Genomic DNA, 20,949 nt, shown 5'->3' with positions numbered 1-20,949 from the left:
AACTCCTTGTTGCCAGGAGTAACTTTCCATGACACCAGGATGAATAGGACACTGGCCATAGAATGATAGACCTGGAAGGGGGATCCCAAAGGGCCTTCAGTCCAACCCCCTGCAAAGCAGGAGCAAATTTGGATAAGAACGCTGGCATTATTCCTACTTGTGAAAACTTTATGATTTCCGAAACATGCCAATGCATTGATTGTTCATAGCTTATGAGTGTTTGGATATATAAACAACAAAACTCTAGACCTCAGAAATATTATGCTCCAATGATATTTGAATTATTCTCAGATAATTCAGATATCTGGACACATTTGGGTTGTGCCACGGGGTACCATATTTTTCTGTGTATAAGACTATACTTTTGTCTAAAATCTTTAGACTAAAATTGAGGGTTGTCTTATACACGGAGGTAAGCTGCGGATAGAGAAAAAACAAGTGGAGGGGAAAGCAGGAATCAAATTAATCTTGCAGTGTTTTGATCCCTTTCCCCCTACACTTGCTAAGCCCTACTTAGATTTCTTAATTTTGGGTTAGAAAAGTGGGGGGCGTCTTATACATGGAAAAATATGGTATTTTAGCCAGGACTCCAGATTCCTTGAGAGTAAAGCCCTTCGGAGTCAGAAACTGGCAAGGGGAAGGTCCGAGCTGGTAGACAATACGGCGGCCTGTCTTGGTTCCTTTTTTTCCAGCCTGCTCCAGTGGAAGCCACTGTTCCTCTGAGCGAACTCGAAGAGCGGGAGAGGCTGAGGAAAGTGCTAAAGCAGATGGGGAAACTAAAATGCCCCAATGAGGTATTTTGTTTTCACTTCTTTGCTCCTATTTCTGCTGAGTTTGCCCCTAGGGTTGCAGGGGGGCGGGGAGAGGACGTTTTCAAGAAATGTATTCGGAGAGAGGACGTCTGAGCCGCATAAACCTGGTTCTTGAGCTTTTTTTATTCAAGCGTGGTTGTGAAGTCCATCCGCCAGACTTCTTCAACCGGTTGCCTCCACAGTTGGATGGGGCTACAAGTCTCATTATCCCCACCATGCATGCTGCCATTGGCCCCTGTGCTCTCTCAGGATGCTGGGAGCTGTAGTAGGGCACATTTGGGAAGGCAACGCATTGAAGAAGTCTGACCTGCTTTCCTTTGTCCAAGGCATTTTCTGAAAAATGGTAAGATACCAAATAATTTTGAGGTTGTTCATACAACAGTCTTTCGTGCACACAGAGGGCAGGATTTCTGCATTGTCCCTGTGTGTGAAATAGGGAAGTGAACCGCTGGCTTGCAGAACTAATTCAGTTCCAGAGCTTAAAAGCAATTATTTAGCCAGAATCTTGTGGGTTGTTTAGCTCAGCATGAGTACAATGGGATAAACTGCAATGGCTAATTGCCCCTCGTTGCTTGCATGCCTCGCCACATACCAGTCATGTGACTTGACTTGGCCTACGATGAAGAATACAAGCAGCCACCCATCAACTAGGAGCAGTTTGCTACTGTGGTTTATCCCCTTGTATTTAACGCGAACACAAATAACCAGTAGGATTCTGGCTTAAAATGAATTTGTTACCTCATTTTATTAAAATGTTATGCGGCTTTAATGTTCATGGTTTTTATTGTTAGATGCCAACAGTGTTATATCTTTCCATCTGTCTGTCTTAGAACGAGCAATGGTTATTTATTTATTTGTTTGTTTGTTTGTTGTTGTTTAAGAGTAATTATTCCATTTAATTAATTGTTTTTAATTATTTAGGTTAATTATTTTGAACGGATTAGTTGTTCACATAATCTTTAAGTCATTACTTTTGGGTGGGGCTGTTTATCTAATAGATGCCTGACTCCCGTTGCTGTATTCGATTTTCGTTCTCCCTTTTTCAGACAATTCCAAACCAGTAGGATTTTCATATTAGTGGGGGAACAGGGGGTGGCATTTCTAATTTTGTGTCTATGCCTTCTCTGTCACCGTAACACTGAACATAAGTTGTGCAGTAAAGCTTTTTAATCGTAATAATTGTAGCCTTAATATTTATTGCCTTTTAATGATCTCACCTGCCTCTTTATACTGCTTGTTCTTACCTTTAAATATTGTTTTTTTAATGATGTCAGACCGCTCTTGTATACTCACTGTTTTCACCTTTAAAGACTGTCTTTCCATGATGTAAGCCACCTTGAGTCCTTTTTAAGGAGAGGGTAAAAATATTTTAAATAAACAAAAAAAAAGTTGGCTTCTGTGCGGCTAAAACATGAGCTGATATTTGTTAAACAATTGCTGCTAATTAGGAAGGGGGGGGGAGTGTATCCTGATGGCCGCCTGCTCTGAAGTGGAAGAAATAACAGCCCCGATTCATAACAGGAATGCTACTAGCGCCTTGTTAATTACTAGCAATTTGTTGCTGCCGACTGCGCCGTTTCATTTGCACGGGCGTAAATCAATGGGATTTTAGTCACCTTGCTCCAAGGCAGAGGGGTGGGGTGGCTTTATCCTTCTGCCTGGCCAATAGCTGTGAAAGGCTCCAAGGTGGACCGGAGGGGGCACGTCAGGTGGGAGACATTGGGGATGTTGGTCTCTCCGACAGCATCATCCTCCGGCCTCTTTGTTCCCTTGAGCCGGGGCGACATACAGTGCCTTGCAACCACCTGGAAGGCTTCTTGATATAATTACAGGGCGGCTGCCTGCCAGCGGTGTAGGTTTGCAATCTTGTACCCACTTCCCTGAGGAAAAGCAGCGTGTTGCCTCCTGCGTCTCCCACCTGAGAAACAGGTGTGGCATCCTATCTGGAGAAAAAGAGTCGGCCCGTGGAGACGAGAATTCCTCTCTCCCCTCTCAACCGGGGAGGTCCCTGAGCCATCTTGGTCTGTCAGGTGGCCTGCCTCCTAAGACTGTTGTGAGCCAAACGTAAAGGAGGAAAGGGGATCACAAGGGCTGCCCCAAACACCTTGAACAAAAAGGGTGGGCCATGTACAGATACGCCCAGGGTTGTATAGCCTGCGTGGTGTTGTTGTTGTGTATCATCTCTGTTTCACGCACAAAAGCGCATCGTAGGCCACCTCTGGGCCGGCTGCCAAACGCCATAGCACGTCCAGCCATCCTGCTGGGACTCTGGGAAACTGGCCTCAGCTGTCATTATTGCTAATAATATACTTTAAACGAGCTTTCCCAATCATAGGCTCCCCCCCCCTCAGTATAATTTTTTCTCTCTCAAAAAAAATTACCCACTTGCTTTCTTCAAAAACGATCCTGGTTTTCTGGCCACTGGGAGCTTAATTATCCAAGGCACATAAAACTCAATATGGTGTTTAAGATCCCTAACCTATTTGCCCTAAAATAAATCTCTGCTGTCCCGTAGATTCAGACTGCTGAGGCGGTGGGAGAAGTCTCCGGCTTTCCCCTTTTTTTCCTGGATTTTGTTTTAGAAATCTGTGCCCAGTGTTGTTGCTGGTGTTCGTTGTGGCAGAGCCCATTGACAGCCCCCAGCCCCCCCCCCCAAAGGAGAGTCTCAGAATGGAGGCAGCTGGACTGGTTGATCTCACTGCTTGAAGAGCAGGTCTTTTGTGAAGTTAATGGCTCTTAATCGTTCATTCTAAGCTGAACCACCCTTAAATACTATGCATCCCAACAGAGATAGCTTGCAACAACATACTGCTTGTGGGGAAATCCATTTCTTTCCCAGCTACTGCGAGGATTGCCCTTAAGCTCAGAGGGAGCCAGAAATCCTGTTTTTATTAATGGATATATTAACAGTGAATGTGAATCTAAAATAGGGACGTGGTGGCGCTGCGGACTAAACTGCAGAAGCCTGTGCTGCAGGGTCAGAAGACCAAGCAGTCGTAAGATCGAATCCACGCGACGGAGTGAGTGGCCGTCGCTTGTCCCAGCTCCCGCCAACCTAGCGGTTTGAATGCATGCAAATGCAAGTAGATAAATAGGGACCACCTCGGTGGGAAGGTAACAGCGTTCCGTGTCTAAGTCGCACTGGCCATGTGACCACGGAATATTGTCTTCGGACAAACGCTGACTCTATGGCTTGGAAACGGGGATGAGCACCGCCCCCTAGAGTCAAACACGAATGGACAAAATTGTCAAGGGGAACCTTTACCTTTACCTTGTGAATCTAAATGTGGGGGAATACTTGATATTCACATGTGAATACTGACAGTCTTGCAGGTTGTCAGAGCGGTAGCACCTTGTTTTTCCACATTTTCTCCGGCAAGTAGAATGCTGAGAATAATTTGGGCTGAGAAATTCTGGGGAAGATATTCTAGGGGAGAAATAACCTATTTTTGTTGTTATTAAGCTCTGAAACTACCTAACCTGTCTTCAAGGGCAACAAAAATCTGTTTGATGTTGAAAATTTATGCGATGCATTGTCCATTTTATGGTCATCTCAGTAATGCCAATGTTGGTTTTGCTGTCAACCATTTCCATTTAGCTTTTTAAATATCTTTATAATGCTGTGAGGCGCCCTTGGGTCCTTTTAAGGAGAAAGGTGGGGTAAAAATATTTTAAATCACTATAATTTGCACCTTGCCTCAAAATACATGCCGTTTCAAGTCTCCTGGTGCTTCCTGGAAAAAAAAAATCAAATAAACATTTTTATAAAATGTGAATGGATAAAAACATATGCAGTTGAAAAGCCCTTGCTGCCACATTTCAGTCAAGCATGACGTCTCTGTCATGAAAAATATTTATTTTATTTATTTTATTTATTTTATTTATATCCCGCCTATCTAGCCACTTAAGGCCACTCTAGGCGACTTACAGCAAGGATAATTACAATATAATTAAAGCAATTTTAAGTAAGGGGAAAAACTTAGAAAAAGTGAAACGAAAATGAGGGGAGAAAAAAAAACACAACAACAACAAAAAGGAAAGGTCAGGAATTGGCTGAGGGGAAGGCCTGCCGGAACATCAGTGTTTTTAATTGATTTTTAAAAGTGTGTACGGCACAGCCATACACGTGCGGGAAGAAATACCGAAGTCTCACAACCAAGTACAAAAGGATGCGAGGAGAACACACGAGAGATTTAAAGTAAACGGAGGACTTACTTGACTGCAAGGGTCATCCGGTAGCCCTCCTCACAAGTGAGAGGGTGGAAAAGCATGGTGCAGAGGAGAGAGGAACGAGGTTGTGGAATGGACTTCACCGTAGCTCTTTCGACTGGCTGGCGTTCCTGCTGCATTGCTCCTCAACTGCCTCTCGTTTTTCATTTCGTGCAGGGCTGCGTGGCTACTTTCTCCAGCCTTATGGGCTACCAGTACCACCAGATGAGGTGTGGGAAGCAGCCTTCCGAGGTGGAGAAGCCAGTCTTCGCTTGCCCACACTGTGGAAAGACGTACAAGTCAAAAGCAGGGCATGACTACCACGTGCGGTCAGAGCATCCCGCAACGGTGGGTCTGCTCACTTTGCTGTTGAGCCCCTGTAACCCTCTCAGCAATTACATGTTTGAAAAGTGGCTTTTGTTTCGGCTCACCAGCCCCAGAATCTTCTAGACACTGTAATCTAAATAGGTATCCTGCCCAGGTTCTGTTTATTGCTGCTGTTTTAATATCACTGTACAGTCATGCCCTGCTTAACGATTACCCCGCATTACAACGAATCCACTTCATGACAATGTTTTTGTGATCACAATTGCGATTGCAAAACGATGGTCTAAATGGGGTTTTTTCACTTTGCGAAGATCGTTTCCTTGCTTTGGGAACCGATTCTTCGCATTACGATGATCAAAACAGCTGATCGCTGGGTTTTCAAAATGGCCACCGGGTGCTCAAAATGGCTCCCCGCTGTGCTTAGGGACGGATTCCTCGCTATACAGGCACCGAAAATGGCCACCGTATGGAGGATCTTCGCTGGATGGTGAGTTTTTAGCCCATTGGAACACATTAACCGGGTTTTAATGCGTTTCAGTGGGTTTTTTGTTTTCGCTTTACGACGTTTTTGTTCTACAGCGATTTCGCTGGAACAAATTAACGTCATTAAGTGAGGCACCACTGTATCTTCTGTAGTGCTTTGCAAGGTTTAGCAGGCTGGCAGTTGTAACAACTGTTCAGTTGGATGATTTGACACAGAAATGAGAGGTGGAAAAAAGTGCTTTGCTCAAGGGGACACATGGCAAACCTTCTTCCAGCTTCATTGTGCATTAAGAAGGTTTAAACTCTCAGTCTGCAAATGGTATTATAAACACCTAGGCCCTCCCCTGTATGCTTCTTCAATATGTCTGCGCCCACTAGGCCCATATGTCTTTCTATTTTTCATTATCAGTGAGAGCTAGGACTAGAGTTTGCTAAAGGAATATATTTGTTGCAAATGCCGGTAGAAAATGACCTGATCTAGAATAAAGTGCAGATTCATATTTTGCATGTACCACCTTTTCTAACACAGTTCTCAGCTCAGAAACAAACAAACAAACAAACAAGCAGAAAATTGAAGACATGTTTTAAAAAGTACATATCAGAACCACAGTGCCCCCCTTTTTAAAAAAATTGCATATTTTACATGCAGATTTTGGGGTGGATTTTTAAAATAGGCAGCTTTAATATGGAAATGGGACAGAAGAGATGTATAAGTGAATATGACATGCGTGACAATGATGCAAACGGGAACCTCATCTTTTCTTTACTTCAGGATGCACCAGATGCTGTGAGCCAGTCTGGGCTTAATTTCCGATCCTTATGCAAAAGGACAGTACAAATCAAAAGTGAAATGCAAATGAAATAGTAAATCCTTTCCGTGGGCTAAATACAATCTTATAACTGATAACATCTGATACTGCCCAGAGCCTAAATTCAGATTTTAGATCACTGACTGAGTGGAACTTTTGTGAGTATTGACTCACTAAGTTCTACTAATTCAGTGGGTCTACTCTGTTTGGGGCTAACAACTGGAATTAGGACTTGTGGTGCTGATCCATCCAACTGTTAAGGCAGAGTTTAAACCTCCTTCCTTGCTCTCCATTCCGATGCTCACCTGGTAACTGCCTCCATTTGAAAACCTTTCCCTGCCTTCTTAAGCCTCCAGAACAGCCTGAGATAAAGCCGGAAGCCAGCCCAGCTGACGATTTAGAGAGGACTCCGAGCGGTAGGATTCGGCGCACGTCAGCCCAGGTGGCTGTCTTCCATTTGCAAGAAATTGCCGAGGATGAGCTGGCCAAAGACTGGACTAAACGGAGGATGAAGGACGATCTGGTCCCTGAAACAAAACGGGTAAGAGCCTGAGTCTGCCCAGGTAAGTTTGGAGGGTCAGGTGGGGAGAGAGAAGTGGAGGATTTTGCTTTGTGGTCTGGGAGACATATGGGAGATCAGAGCAGCTAGCTGAGGTTCAAGCTCTTGAGCCAGCCACTCTGTCAAACCGAGGAGAACCAGCTCCTTTTCAGTGCCTGCAAAAATGACATTTCTGAACAACTCCCAACATCCCCCAGCATGCTTGGTTGGGGATTCTGGGACATGCAGTCCAAAAAACACATGACCTCGCCAAGTTTGGTTCCAGACTGTTAACCAGTTAGAGGGAGATCAGAAAAGGCAAGAGGTCTGGAAGATTCACCGCTACCTTCTCTCATGAAACAGTCCCTTTTTTGTCATCCACTTCCACTAACGACCATTTTTAATTTGGCAGCTCAATTACACCCGTCCTGGTCTTCCGAAGCTGAATCCAGGGCTTCTGGAGGAGTGGAAAAATGAAGTGAAAGAAAAAGGTCACATCAACTGTCCAAATAATGTAAGTGTCTGGTTCCTGTAGAAATGCTTGTGAAATTAGAGGGAAGGTCCTCCAGTTAGGTTTTTCTTACCTGGAGACTTGAGGAGATGTTTGGAATCAGTCATTAACGATAGAGGACATAACGAGGGGAGAAAGCATGGAAGTTGGTCCTTGTTCCTTCGTAGCTCGTTGGACTTGATGCTCAGTTGGTTTGTAGCACATCGCTTGGTGAAGAGGAGTTTGTACTGTCCTTTCAGAAGGGCACATTTGTCAGGATTAGATTCTTCTGCCCCTGGATTCTGCAGGAATTGTAATCTCTCCTGGATTTTGGAATCCCAGCTCTGATGCAAAATTTATCAGGCTCCGCTTCTTTGTTAAGCCTCTGTGTGGCCTGTTTTGACATTGCTGACTGTTCCTGGAAGCAGGAACGTACGACGCAGTCTTATATGGCGTCAGGCCCTTGATCCTTGAACAGTCAATTCTGATGGGCTATGACTTTACAGGCTTCCACACGTTCCTTTCTTTCTCCTTGGTGGAGAATCTTGGTATTTGTCTGGTGGCCTGTGATCCAAGTTCTAACCAGGGCTGACCCTCTTGTGCTTTTGCAGTCAAATGAGGTTGTGGTGTTTGGGGTAGTACCGTGGACACCTACACCTCCTGCATCCAAGTCGGAGAACTACCGTATTTTTCCGTGTATAAGACGCCCCATGTATAAGATGCCCCCCCCCACTTTTCTAATCCAAAATTAAGAAATCTAAGTGGGGCTTAGCAAGTGGAGGGGGAAAGGGATCAAAGCACTGCAGGATCGCTTTGATCCCTGCTTTCCCCTCCACTTTTTTTTCTCTCCTCAGCTTACTTCTGTGTATAAGACCCCCCAATTTTTAGTCTAAAGATTTTAGACAAAAGTATAGTCTTATACATGGAAAAATATGGTATAATCTGATGGGGCTCTGCCACTGTTCCCTCCAAGGCGCACACCCGTGTGGACACACACAGCTCCGCCAGTGCCGTGTGGTGGTCGGCGGTGTAAATGGCTGTTTACTTCCAGGTTTCCGATGAAACCCTGTCCTCCACACACAAGACCAGAGAGGCTTCCATGCAACAGCAGGGATGAAAATTAGAGGGAGCGCCGAGCAATGCCATGACGTTTCATTGTTTATGGGCTGCTTAATTTTCCCCAGGGCTTGGACAGAGATTGGGTCCAAGAGTGTCATTCTGTTGCTGAGAGAGAGAGAGAGAGAGAGAGCCAGTGGGTCTGTTTGGGCTACCGGATAAGATGCCGCAGAAGCATTTATATTATTTCTGGCGTTAATCTGCAAACTGTGTGCCCAGCGAGGAACAAGGCCCTGCTCATGGGGAAAGGCGCTCTTTCGGGTGCTCTTTGCTGTGCTGGCCTTGATTCAGTTCTGTGTCATTATTTATTTATTTATTTAATTTATATGCCGCCCACACTACCCGATTATGTACCTGTGATTTTTGTACTGGTACTTTTTGTGGTGTTTGTGTATCCTACTGTGTTCTAGGCAACTTGTCAGTACCCTGACTAACAGGGCAGAAAGGCAGGCTGAAAATAACTCAGTGGTTCAGGCAACTCTGTCTCCTTAACAGAGGCTGGACTAGATGATCCCTAAGGGTCCCTTCCAGCTCTGTAGTTCGAAGATCATCATGTTCTCCTTCTTCAAAAACACCAGGCACGGTCAATCAAAACTATAAAAGCACTGATTGGTATTATAAAACAGATACAAGTTTTAACCCAAAACCTAAGTACCTGTTAAATATCAACGCAGTATGTGTGCTGTTCCTAATATTGTCGGGTTTTTGTAGCTCTGATGGTGTGATTTCCGGGGTGATGATGGGGACGATGGTTGTTGTTCCTCTTTTGAAATTTTCAAAAATTTTGAAACTTGAGGCGGTCTTAACTTTGGGCACATCACGAGAAGACGGGATTCTCTGGAAAAGACCATGATGCTGGGAAAGGTGAAAGGCAGCAGGAAAAGAGGAAGATCAAATATGAGATGGACTGACTCCCAAAAAAAGCCACATGGTTGAGTTTGCAAGAACTGAGCAGGGCCGTTGAGGACGGGACATTTTGGAGATGGCTCATTCATGGGGTCGCCGTAACTCAGGAGCGACTCGACAGCACGTAACAGCTTTTGATGTAAAGATTCCTCAAGGAGGGATGTGGAGCTGGAAGGGACACGCTTTGCCCAAAAGGGAGAAAAAGTAGAGATGAGTAGTGATTGGAGATGTAGGCCTCCAAACCAAGCTATCTGGGAATTCGGGGTCTGAAGAAGAGAGCCATCTGTGATCTACAGGAAGTCTTCTTTCTAGGACATGCGTGGAAAATCTTAACACTGGAGCAAAGGCTGGCGGAGTTCCTCCTTTTGGATTACAACACCCAGCATCCTCTGCCAGCATACCGGTTGGAGTTGTAATCTTAAAAAGCAACTTTTGCATGCTCTGCCCTGGGGAAATTTGCTGTCGCAGGAGACGAGAGGCATTCGGCCCTTAAATGTGCACCCAGCGACATGATTCACAGCTCTGAAATGGAGGATTAACCCACTTTCCCTCATGCAGCGGCCTCGCCACCATTTGCTCCTGTAAGATCTCTCATCCACTCAGCGGGGCCGTCCATTTACTGCTTGGAAAGACCCAGGGGTTCAAAGATCCATTTACGGATCATCTTCCTCTGCTGGAGAATCGAGCCATAGGAAGCCCATTCGTCTCAATAAAAAGCACGTGGCGAAATACCCAGGGATAACGTGTAAGATTAACGACGGGTTGATTAGTTGGAGCTTGTAAAGAAAGAGGTGGTGGGAGCTGGAAGGTAGGAAAGGGAGGTTGTAGGTTGAGAGAGAACGATGGGGAGGGAATCCGCCTGCCCTGTTCCCTGTCTGTTTCATCATCCCCTTCTTTGTCTCCTTTCAGTGCTGTGCAGCCATCTATTCCAGTGTGTCGGGCCTGAAAGCCCACCTTGCGAATTGCAACAAGGTAAGAACATGGAAGGAGCTTCTTGCAAACAATTCATCGCTCACAGTAAATTCCTTTCCTGCCATCATTAAGGCAGAGCTAAGATATAGGGTACCCGGTATGGTGTAGGGGCTGGAGCGATGGGCTAGGACACAGGAGATGCGAGTTCTAATCCCTGCTTGGCCATGGGTGAGCTGATTCAGAAAAAAACAAAGCTGGTAAAAGCTCAGATCTCTTTCACTTACCTTTGGTGAAACGTAGATTCTTGAGATAAAACATGAAATAACACAGTCCTTAATCAAAGCTTGCTTTTTAAGTAGTATACTAAAACACACCCTCATTTTCCATGTTGAAGTGAAAATATTAACATGTTCAAGTGAGGCCAAATGGAGAGTGTTACCTAGTGGTTAGAAAGAGTGAAAAGTTGTAATTACAGTGATGCCTCGCAAGACGAATGCCTGACGCAACGAAAAACTCGCAAGACGAAACCGTTTTGTGATATATATTTTTGGTGACTCGCAAGACGAATTTTTCTATGGCCATGCTTTGCAAGCTGAATTTTTTTGTTTTTTGTTTGTTTTAAATCGCACAACCGTTAGTACCGCACTTCACAATACGACACGACTCGCGGAACGAATTAATTTCGTCTTGTGAGGCATCACTGTAGTGGGGTTGAGTGCCATGGACTCACTATTTGGGTCTTATCTCATGCCACAGATCAGTGGATTGTAGCTGCTTGATTTTTTGAATCATTAAAAGGACACCCCATCCTTTGCTCATTTTTTGTTGGATCAGAACATGGCAAAGGATTTATTCCGGTCTTTCAGATTCTCTGGAGATGTATTTTATCAATCCCACACCTTCCTGCTTTAAACTGAGAACCCAGTCCCGTTTCAAAGACATTTCTTGGCCCATTCCCCTCACCTCCAGATCCTCTGGGCATTACATTCTTGTCAATAAAGAACATATTACACCCTCTCTAGGCAAAATGGGAAGCTAATTTTTCACAAGGTCAGTGATAACGAGAATCCAGCTTTTTAATTAGGTGCTCAACAGCCTGAGAGAGAAATTTCGAAGGCTTATTGATCCAATCAAGTCATAAATTAGAGAAAGATGCCAGTGCTTGAACTGGAATTCTGTAAAGTGGAATGAAACGGCTGACGTCGGTGAATATGGCATGTCCAGCAACGTGCAGTATAAAACAGCTGTCGTGGCATTTAATAGTATTAACGACAATTCTTGTTATTATTACTGCTACGGTTCTTACTATTTCTAGCAGATTTTGCCACCAAGGTTTGAAATACCTTAAGACAGGTTCTCCCAACCCACAGCCTTCTGGATATGTTAAATTTAAGAATGGATGAAATCTGCCAATTTTGGTTTCTCTTGATTTCTTATTTTTCCAATTGTGTCCTGAAATCAAGGATTTGGGTGTTCTTTAAACTCGGTTAATCACATACTTGAGGGGGACAGGATATGTGTTCTTTCTCTCTCTCTCTCTCTCTCTCTCTCTCTCTCTCTCTCTCTCTCTCTCTCTCTCTCTCTGTCTCTGTCTCTCTCTCTCTCTCTTTCTTTCTTTCTTTCTTTCTTTATTTATTTATTTATTTATTTATTTATTTCTCCCTCTCCCTTTCTCTTCTTTCTTTCTTTCTTTCTTTCTTTCTTTCTTTCTTTCTTTCCTTCCCTTTCTCTTCTTTCTTTTTCTTTCTTTCTTTCTTTCTTTCTTTGTTTGTTTATGTATTTATTTATTTATTTATTTCTCCCTTTCTATTCTTTCTTTCTTTCTTTCTTTCTTTCTTTCTTTCTTTCTTTCTTTCTTTCTTTCTTTCTTTCTTTCTTTCTTTCTTTCTTTCCTTTCTTCCTTCCTTCCTTCCTTCCCTTTCTCTTCTTTCTTTTTCTTTCTTTCTTTCAAGTATCTATACCCCATCTTTTTCCATTGCAATATTTGGGAAAGGGTGAATATTGACAGATACCGAAGGTATTCTGTTTCTTACATATTATACCCTCTATGTCCTCCAGGAAGTGCAGTGCACTGTAGCTGTTTCTATGTCTTTTCACGTTATCCTCACAGCAACGCTTTGAGATAACAGATAAAAGTGAGAGTGTGTGTACCTCAAGGGCACCTGATACGTTTCAGACGCAAGTGGGGATTTGAACTTGTGCTTCCCAAGTTGTCATGCAGTATTCCAGCCAGAGCTATAATGAGTGGTTTGGTGCCTTGGGCTTCCCTGCGCTCTCGATCCAGCTCAGATTACATGATGTCGGCAAGCACAGGGAAAGGATGAAGGAATGCGAGGAACGTCTGCATCTGAGGAACAGGAGTCCTATTGGCTCTTGCCTGTTTTATGCTCGTTTCTGCCCTAGGAAGGAGGGATTGGAGGCAGTATAAAAACAAGGGCGGGGGCAGGTTTGTGCACTTCGCTCAGCAAATGCCGACTGATGGGTTCATGGCCTTCTGCTGGCAGTTTTTGTGTGTATGTCCTCTTGATTTTGGAACCGTGGGGCAAAGCCCCGGCTGCCCTGCCCTAGTTATGGTTCTGACTTCATCCGCTTCTCTCCACTAGTTTAACAACGATCCCCTCCAGAGGTTCTGCCAGAATAGCTGTGGATTGCTTTGCAAAAACAGTAGTGATAACAGTCAGATATTTAGCCATAAACATAGAAATTTACTTGCAGCCACCTAGGCTTTGGGAACAGTCACCTCGTGATTCTTTTCCCCACGCCTGACTTGAATGGTAGGACTGCATCTCACCCTTTAGTCTTCCTGGTGTTGTTGGATTTTAACTCCCCAAAATCTCAGCCCGCACAGCCAAAGTTCAAGGATTCTGGGAGCCGGAGCCCAAAACATCTGGAAAGGCCAACGAATGAGAAACATGGTCTTATATAGTAAGCACCAGTGAACTGAAAGGTGGTGCTGGAGAAGAACTCTGTGTGACAAACCCAGACCTACTGGGATCTGCCACACAGTTACACTAAGCTGCCACCAACCATTCCCTGTAATAAGTCACACAGACCAGGGATGGATTTTTAAACAATAACAAGAATAAGGTTTATTTAAATACACACAGGGTAATTAAAACAATCAGGTGAATAACATAAAGGAACGTGGCTTATTCTCACTCATACAAGCATACAGTTTGGTTCACCCAGAACCTTAACTTAAAGCACAGACCCTGAACCTATCAGTTCTGGCTAACCCACAGACACCTGAACCTATCAGGTTGGTACTCTGACACACAGTAGTACCCTGTCTGACACACAGACTCCCACAACAGCTTCTTCTTCCCAGCTGCTGCTTTGTCTGCTTAGCTTCTCCCTTAGTGTGTGTTCCCTCACCACACAGGCATCACATATTTATACAGTACAGCCCCTCCTCCTGATGTCCCGCCTTCCACTCCCCATAGGATGGAACTTTCCCTCCAAACCCATGACAGACAGGTAACATCAGTGCTGTATGTAACACCTCCCCTCTTTAAAAGTTGTTTTGTGGGGGGAAAGCTAAGGTGCTTTTCACCAAAAAACAACCTGTATAAAATACACAAAAACAGTTATACATACCATATTATACTTACTCATACTTACACTCCAAGTTAACCATAGCAAATATGCATTTAAACATTTTACCATATACAGTACATCAATTTACCTTTATTCATACAAACCAATTTCAAAAAAAACAGGTACATTTAACCTTTTGTCATCATTATATACACATAGTCCATGTTCTTTCGCCGTCTTCATTCTTCAGGTCTTCTTGATAAGGCGTCAGCAACACAGTTCACTGACCCTCTGACCACCTTCACTTCAAAGTCATAGTCCTGTAGGTTTAAAGCCCACCTCATAAGTTTGCTATTGTGGGTTTTCATTGTCTTTAACCATTGCAATGGTGAATGGTCAGTACACAGAATAAAATGTCTTCCCCAGATGTAAGGCTTGGCCTTCTGGATCGCGTAGACTATGGCCAAACACTCCTTCTCCACGGTTGCCAAATGTCTCTCACCTTTTTGAAGTTTCCTACTCAGGTAGGACACTGGATGCTGGTCACCATTCTCATCCTCCTGGCACAGAACTGCTCCTACCCCGCTGTTAGACGCATCGGTGTAGATGATGAACTCCCGGTCGAAGTCTGGAGCACGCAGGACAGGATAGTTGATTAACGCCTCCTTCAACCTCTGGAACGCCGCCTCACAGTCGCTGGTCCACGGGATGCGGTCATCAGCCTTCTTCCTCGTCAGATCGGTCAGCGGAGCCGCAATCTCGCTAAACCTCGGGATGAACTTTCTGTAGTAGCCCACCAACCCAAGAAATGATTTGACTTTTTTCTTGGTGTTGGGTCTAGGCCAATCACGAACTGCTTCTATTTTGGCCTCCAGGGGTTTTATCATTCCTCCCCCTACCATGTGACCCAAGTATTTTATTTCTGGGCTACCCAGCTGACACTTGCTGGCCTTTACTGTTAGCCCTGCTGCACTTAACCTCTGCAGCACTAACTCCAGGTGTATCAGGTGATCTTCCCAGGTATTACTGAAGATCCCTATGTCGTCAATGTAGGCCACTGTAAAGTCACTGAGCCCTGCCAAGGTCTGGTCCATCAGCCTTTGGAATGTGGCTGGTGCATTTCTGAGACCAAAGCTCAGGACTCGAAACTCATAGAGACCAAAAGGGCTGCAAAAGGCAGTCTTTTCTTGATCCCTGGGATCAATTCTTAATTGCCAATATCCCTTTACCAGGTCCAATGATGAGATGAACCGACAACCCCCTATGGTTTCAATCAGGTTGTCTAGCCTGGGCATTGGGTAGGCATCAGGAGTGGTTACACGGTTTAATTTCCTGTAATCGACACAAAACCTAATGCTCCCATCAGGCTTGTCCACAAGGACTATCGGAGAGGACCAAGGACTAGAAGAGGGGACGATTATGTTCTCCCTCAGCATCTCGTCCAGCTCCTTCCGCACCTTGTCCCTATAGGGTCCCGTTACTCGGTATGGGGATACTGCCTGCGGGGGTGCATCCCCTGTGTGGATCCGATGCATCACTCCCTTCACTATCCCCGGCTTGTTGGAAAACACCTGTTGATATTTACTAAGCAGCATTTTTAGTTCCTGCTGCTGGTCTTGGGTGAGTGCAGGACTGATCTTTACCTCCTCTGGGTTGTATTTTACTTCCCCTCTACCCTCCCAGAAGGGTAATTCAGCTTCCTCACTCTCAGCTGCTTTTATCGCGAATAAGACCCTCTGTTCCCCTCTGTAGTAGGGTTTTAGGGCATTCACATGAACCACCCTCCTTGCTTGGTTCTCCTCCTGCTCTATTAGGTAGTTCAGGTCTGACATCTTGGAAATAACCCTATATGGTCCTGCCCATTTGAGCTGCAGTTTATTCTCTCTGCAGGGCCTAAGCCAAAGCACTTCCTCCCCTGGGTCAAAGTGCCTCTCTCTAGCTTTGTGGTCATACCATGTTTTCTGTCTGACCTTCTGAGCTTGCAGGTTTTCTGCTGCCAGCTCTAGATTTCTCCTTAGGTCATTCATCAAGGTGTCTATGTATGTCACAACGTCTTGTGGGTCATCCTGGGTGATCTGCTCCCAATTTTGCTTGATCAAATCAAGGGGCCCTTTCACCCTTCTTCCAAATAAAAGTTCAAATGGACTGAACCCGGTACTGGCTTGTGGCACTGACCGATAAGCAAACAAAAGGGATTGCAGCTTCTGGTCCCAATTGTTTGGATTCTCTGCCAAGTAAGCCCTAATCATGCGCATTAGAGTCCCATTGAACTTCTCAGTTAACCCATTACTTTCCGGATGATAGGCAGTGGTTTCCTTGTGCTTAATTCCACAGATTTGCCATAAGCGTTTCATGAGCTTTGATGTGAACGATGCGCCCAAATCTGTGATTATCTCTGAGGCAAATCCCATCCTGGACATATACCCCACCAAAGCATCGGCCACTGTGTTAGTTTCGATGTTAGTCAGGGGTATGGCTTCAGGATACCTTGTGGCATGGTCCACAATTGTTAAAATGAACCTGTTCCCCCTCTTTGTGGCCTTGGGCAAAGGTCCCACAATATCCACCCCTATGCATTTGAACGGAGTGTCAATCACAGGCAAAGGGCACAACTTTGCTTTGGTCCTGTCGCGGTTATTCCCCTGCCTTTGACACACATCACAGTGTTTACAGAACTCCCTGATCTGCTTCCCTATGTCAGGCCAGTAGAAATTCTGTGTGATTCTCTGCTGTGTTTTGTTCACTCCTAAGTGTGCAGCAAACATGTCAGAGTGCCCCCTTTGTAAGATCATGGGGCGATACTTTTCAGGTACCACCAGCTGACTTCTGATCCCATCTCCCCCTTTTGAGATATTCCTCAGGGTTTCTCTATATAAAATCCCCTTTTTCTCCAGAAATCTCACTGGGGTTTCAGGTGTTAGCTGGGCGTCAGTCACCTGTTCAAAACACTTTTGGAGAGTGGCGTCTGCCCTTTGCTCCTGTCCAAATCTGCTGTCTGTGGTTAAGGTTTCCACCACAGCTTCTGAACTCCCCTCTGCTTCCGTCTCTGGCTCATCATTACCCCCCTGAACTGTCCCTGTGGTGGCTTGTGAGCGTGTAATCACTAGCACCCGTTTCACATGTTCAGCCAGGTCATTTCCCACGAGCACGGCTGCTGGCAGAGTCGATGAAATCGCTATCCGCCAATCTCCCCTCCAGCCTTGAAAGTTGACAGGTACCTCTGCTACTGGCAGAGAGATTACCTGCCCCTCAATCCCTGCTACCTTCATGCTCTCATTTGGGATTATAAACTCCCTAGGGATGATATCTGGATGGCACAGGGTTACCTGGGAACAAGTGTCCCGCAGCCCCCTATACTGACGGTCAAGTATTCCTACGTCCACCCCGGCTGTCTCAAACAACTGAGAATCTGTTTTTATCAGCAAGCAGCGCTTTACCTCCACAAGAGGACCATTTTCCTCAGCCTGATCAGCCAAGGTAGCTGTTCCAGACTGAGTAGCCATGGCAACAGGCTCCCTCAGTGACACTGAGCTTTGCTCTTTCTGGACACAGAACACAGCTTTTGGCTTGGTCCCACTAGCATTCTGAGGCACCATTCCTTTTAGCTGCTTCAATTTCTCACACTCTGAGATTAGATGACCCTTTCCCTGACAGAAATAACATTTTCTGGTGTATTTTGATTCTCTCTCATCTTGTTTTGGTTTTCCCTCCAAATTCTGAGGTCTTAGTTTCATGTCTGAGGGCTTCCCTTCACCATGGGCCCCTCCCCCTTGCTGGCTTTTCCCTGGTCCCTGAGAGTACTTGCTGTAGGTTTCTTTGGGTTTACCTACAGATTTCCCCTCACCCAAGGGCTTTCTTATTTGGGAAATAAAATCCGCGATCTCTGCGGCTTGTGCCACAGATTTTGGTTTCCTTTCCCTCACCTGGAATTTCAATTCCCCATGCAGAACTGAATAGAACTGTTCCAGTGCTATCAAGTCTTTAAGCTGCTCATAGGTCTCTGTCCCCTCCTGCGATAGCCATTTCTCAAGCAGCCTCACCAATTGGGCCCCCACTTGGGTAAAAGTCTGCTCTGGCTTCTTGGTTAGGGACCTGAATCTTTGTCTCAGCTGCTCTGCATTTATCCCATGTCTGGCAAACACCAGTTTTTTAAACTCTGCAAAATCTTTCATCAGTTCCTCAGGCATCTCGGCATAAACCTCAGCCAGGCTACCACTGATTAAAGATCGCATGATGGTCATCTTCTCAGTTTCCCTCACTGAGAAGTCCACAAACGCTCTTTCCACTAAGGAAAAGAACACCTCGGGACAATCTCCCTTGTGGTACACAGGGAATTTCTTCAGGTCAGCCTTAGACAATTGGCCTCCCTCAGAATCCCTATTGTTATTATTATTCTGGTTCATCAGTTCCAATCTCTTTAATTCAAACGCCATCCGTTCTTTTTCCAGAGCAATTTTCTCTCTCTCTCTCTCTAATTCCATTCTCTCTCTCTCCAATCTTTCCTCCCTTTCAAATTGCCTTTCCCTTTCCTTTTCCTCCACTTCAAATTGCCTCATCCTCAGTTCATGCTGTTGGGCTATGAGCAATTTTCTGAGTTCTGGGTTCTGCTCTCCTGTGCTGTCACCTTGCACTGAGCCAAATTCATCCTCAGAACCTTGGTCAATCTGGGGGTCTTTCACTTCACTCATGTCTGCTATTTGGCTTCGAGTCAAGGGCATAATCCCCCCTCAGAACAGGCTGCTTTAAAAAGTCAAGCCTCAAAATAAAACGACCACTTTTTTCCTTCTTGCCTCAGAACCAGCTCTCCCTAGAGATTGCTGCTGTTCTTCAGCACTAGACTGCAACAGTATCGAGTCAGAGCCTACCCCCCTCTGCTGGGCCTCTCAGCTGGCAAGCTAGCTCGCTGTTGCTATGCAGTTTTGCCTCAGCTTTTTCCCGCCAAAACTAGGCTGCCTCAGAGCACCTTAATCTAAGTCTCCCCAGTTGGCACGTTCTTCCACTAGTGCACCTCCCCGTGAGGTACACCTAGAAGATTACCTACGCGCCTCAGACTGTCCCTGACTAGACCCCCCTTGCTCTGGGCACACTTGCCAAGGCTTTTCTGGACCACTGGACAACTGGACCAGTCGTATCCCACACGCTGGACACCAATCAATGTGACAAACCCAGACCTACTGGGATCTGCCACACAGTTACACTAAGCTGCCACCAACCATTCCCTGTAATAAGTCACACAGACCAGGGATGGATTTTTAAACAATAACAAGAATAAGGTTTATTTAAATACACACAGGGTAATTAAAACAATCAGGTGAATAACATAAAGGAACGTGGCTTATTCTCACTCATACAAGCATACAGTTTGGTTCACCCAGAACCTTAACTTAAAGCACAGACCCTGAACCTATCAGTTCTGGCTAACCCACAGACACCTGAACCTATCAGGTTGGTACTCTGACACACAGTAGTACCCTGTCTGACACACAGACTCCCACAACAGCTTCTTCTTCCCAGCTGCTGCTTTGTCTGCTTAGCTTCTCCCTTAGTGTGTGTTCCCTCACCACACAGGCATCACATATTTATACAGTACAGCCCCTCCTCCTGATGTCCCGCCTTCCACTCCCCATAGGATGGAACTTTCCCTCCAAACCCATGACAGACAGGTAACATCAGTGCTGTATGTAACACTCTGCAGATGCCCTGGACTGCCAGAAAGACAAACAAGGGGGTCCTGGATCAGATCAAGCCTGAACTATCTTTGGAGGCCAAAATGTTGAAACTTGAGGCTGTCTTGCTTTGGCCACATTGTGAAAAAGCAGGAGTGGTTGTTGTGGGTTTTTCGGGCTTCTTGGCTGTGTTCCGAAGGTGGATTTTCCTAACGTTTCACCAGTCTCTGTGGCCGGCATCTTCAGAGGACAGCAAACTGTGCTGGAGTCCCTGGAAAAGACAATAATGCTTGGAAAGGTGGAAAACAGTAGGAAAAGAGGAAGCTCAAACATGGGATGGATTGACTCCCTAAAGCAGTGGTGTCGAACTGTGGCCCTCCAGATGTTCTTGGCCTTCAACTCCCAGAAATCCTGGCCAGCAGAGGTGGTGGTGAAGGCTTCTGGGAGTTGAAGTCCAAGAACATCTGGAGGGCCACAGTTCGACACCACTGCCCTAAAGGAAGCCAAAGGGTTAAGTTTACAAGAGCTCAGCAGGGCTGTGAGAAGGGCATTTTGGAGATGGTTCATTCATGGTTCACTATGAGTCAGAGGCAACTTGATAGCCTATAACAAAAAGAGTATGCACCAGTCCAATGAGGGACAGATTATGTGATACAGTTATATCTCATCTGCGCCATTTCAGACATGTGTTCAAGAGAATGCTTGTAGTTAGAAGACTAGTTGGACCGAGGGAAGGCCATTTTGGCCTCTTAGGCAGACATGATTTGTTCCCAAATCTGTCAAGAAGCGTATCACTATTAGAGCCCCCCTGAGCCACTCTTATTCAAGAACGGAAGAGTTATTATGTGAAAAGAGTTGTGGCTGTTGCAGACGGAGGTTGCCGTCGGAGGGGAAACTCACACACCGCTGGCATTTTGCTTTGCAGGGAGACCACTCCGTGGGGAAGTATCGTTGTCTTCTGTGTCAGAAGGAGTTTAGCTCAGAAAGTGGAGTCAAATACCACATCATTAAGACTCACTCAGAGGTAAGCATCAGGTTTTGTTGACCAGGAGGACCCTGAGGGGCGGAATGGCAGGTGTTAATTGACCATCCCTAGGAAAAAAAACCCCACACACAGAACTGGCTCGGTCGATGCGTTTCTCTT

At 45.4% G+C, this 20,949-nt stretch overlaps 1 protein-coding gene and 1 long non-coding RNA gene across 5 annotated transcripts in view; one reads left to right on the top strand and one right to left on the bottom strand.

Annotated features, from left to right (window-relative positions):
* Positions 1-20,949, bottom strand: part of LOC144588699 (uncharacterized) — a 186,905-nt gene that overhangs the window by 146,824 nt on the left and 19,132 nt on the right. The window lies entirely within an intron of this gene.
* Positions 1-20,949, top strand: part of ZNF512B (zinc finger protein 512B) — an 85,808-nt gene that overhangs the window by 46,932 nt on the left and 17,927 nt on the right. For all 4 annotated transcript variants that reach the window (XM_072996708.2, XM_072996707.2, XM_072996705.2 and 1 more), the window contains exons 11-16: positions 693-794; positions 5,199-5,369; positions 6,990-7,181; positions 7,591-7,692; positions 10,600-10,662; positions 20,731-20,829. In XM_072996708.2, the coding sequence (XP_072852809.2) occupies positions 693-794; positions 5,199-5,369; positions 6,990-7,181; positions 7,591-7,692; positions 10,600-10,662; positions 20,731-20,829 (729 nt within the window). The remainder of the gene's footprint in view (positions 1-692; positions 795-5,198; positions 5,370-6,989; positions 7,182-7,590; positions 7,693-10,599; positions 10,663-20,730; positions 20,830-20,949) is intronic.

This window comes from Pogona vitticeps, chromosome 4 (genome assembly GCF_051106095.1).
Source record: "Pogona vitticeps strain Pit_001003342236 chromosome 4, PviZW2.1, whole genome shotgun sequence".
In the NCBI taxonomy this organism is placed as follows: Eukaryota; Metazoa; Chordata; class Lepidosauria; order Squamata; family Agamidae; genus Pogona; species Pogona vitticeps.
The sequence above is the reverse complement of the archived record's forward strand: the minus strand, read 5'-3'. Positions and strand labels throughout refer to the sequence as shown.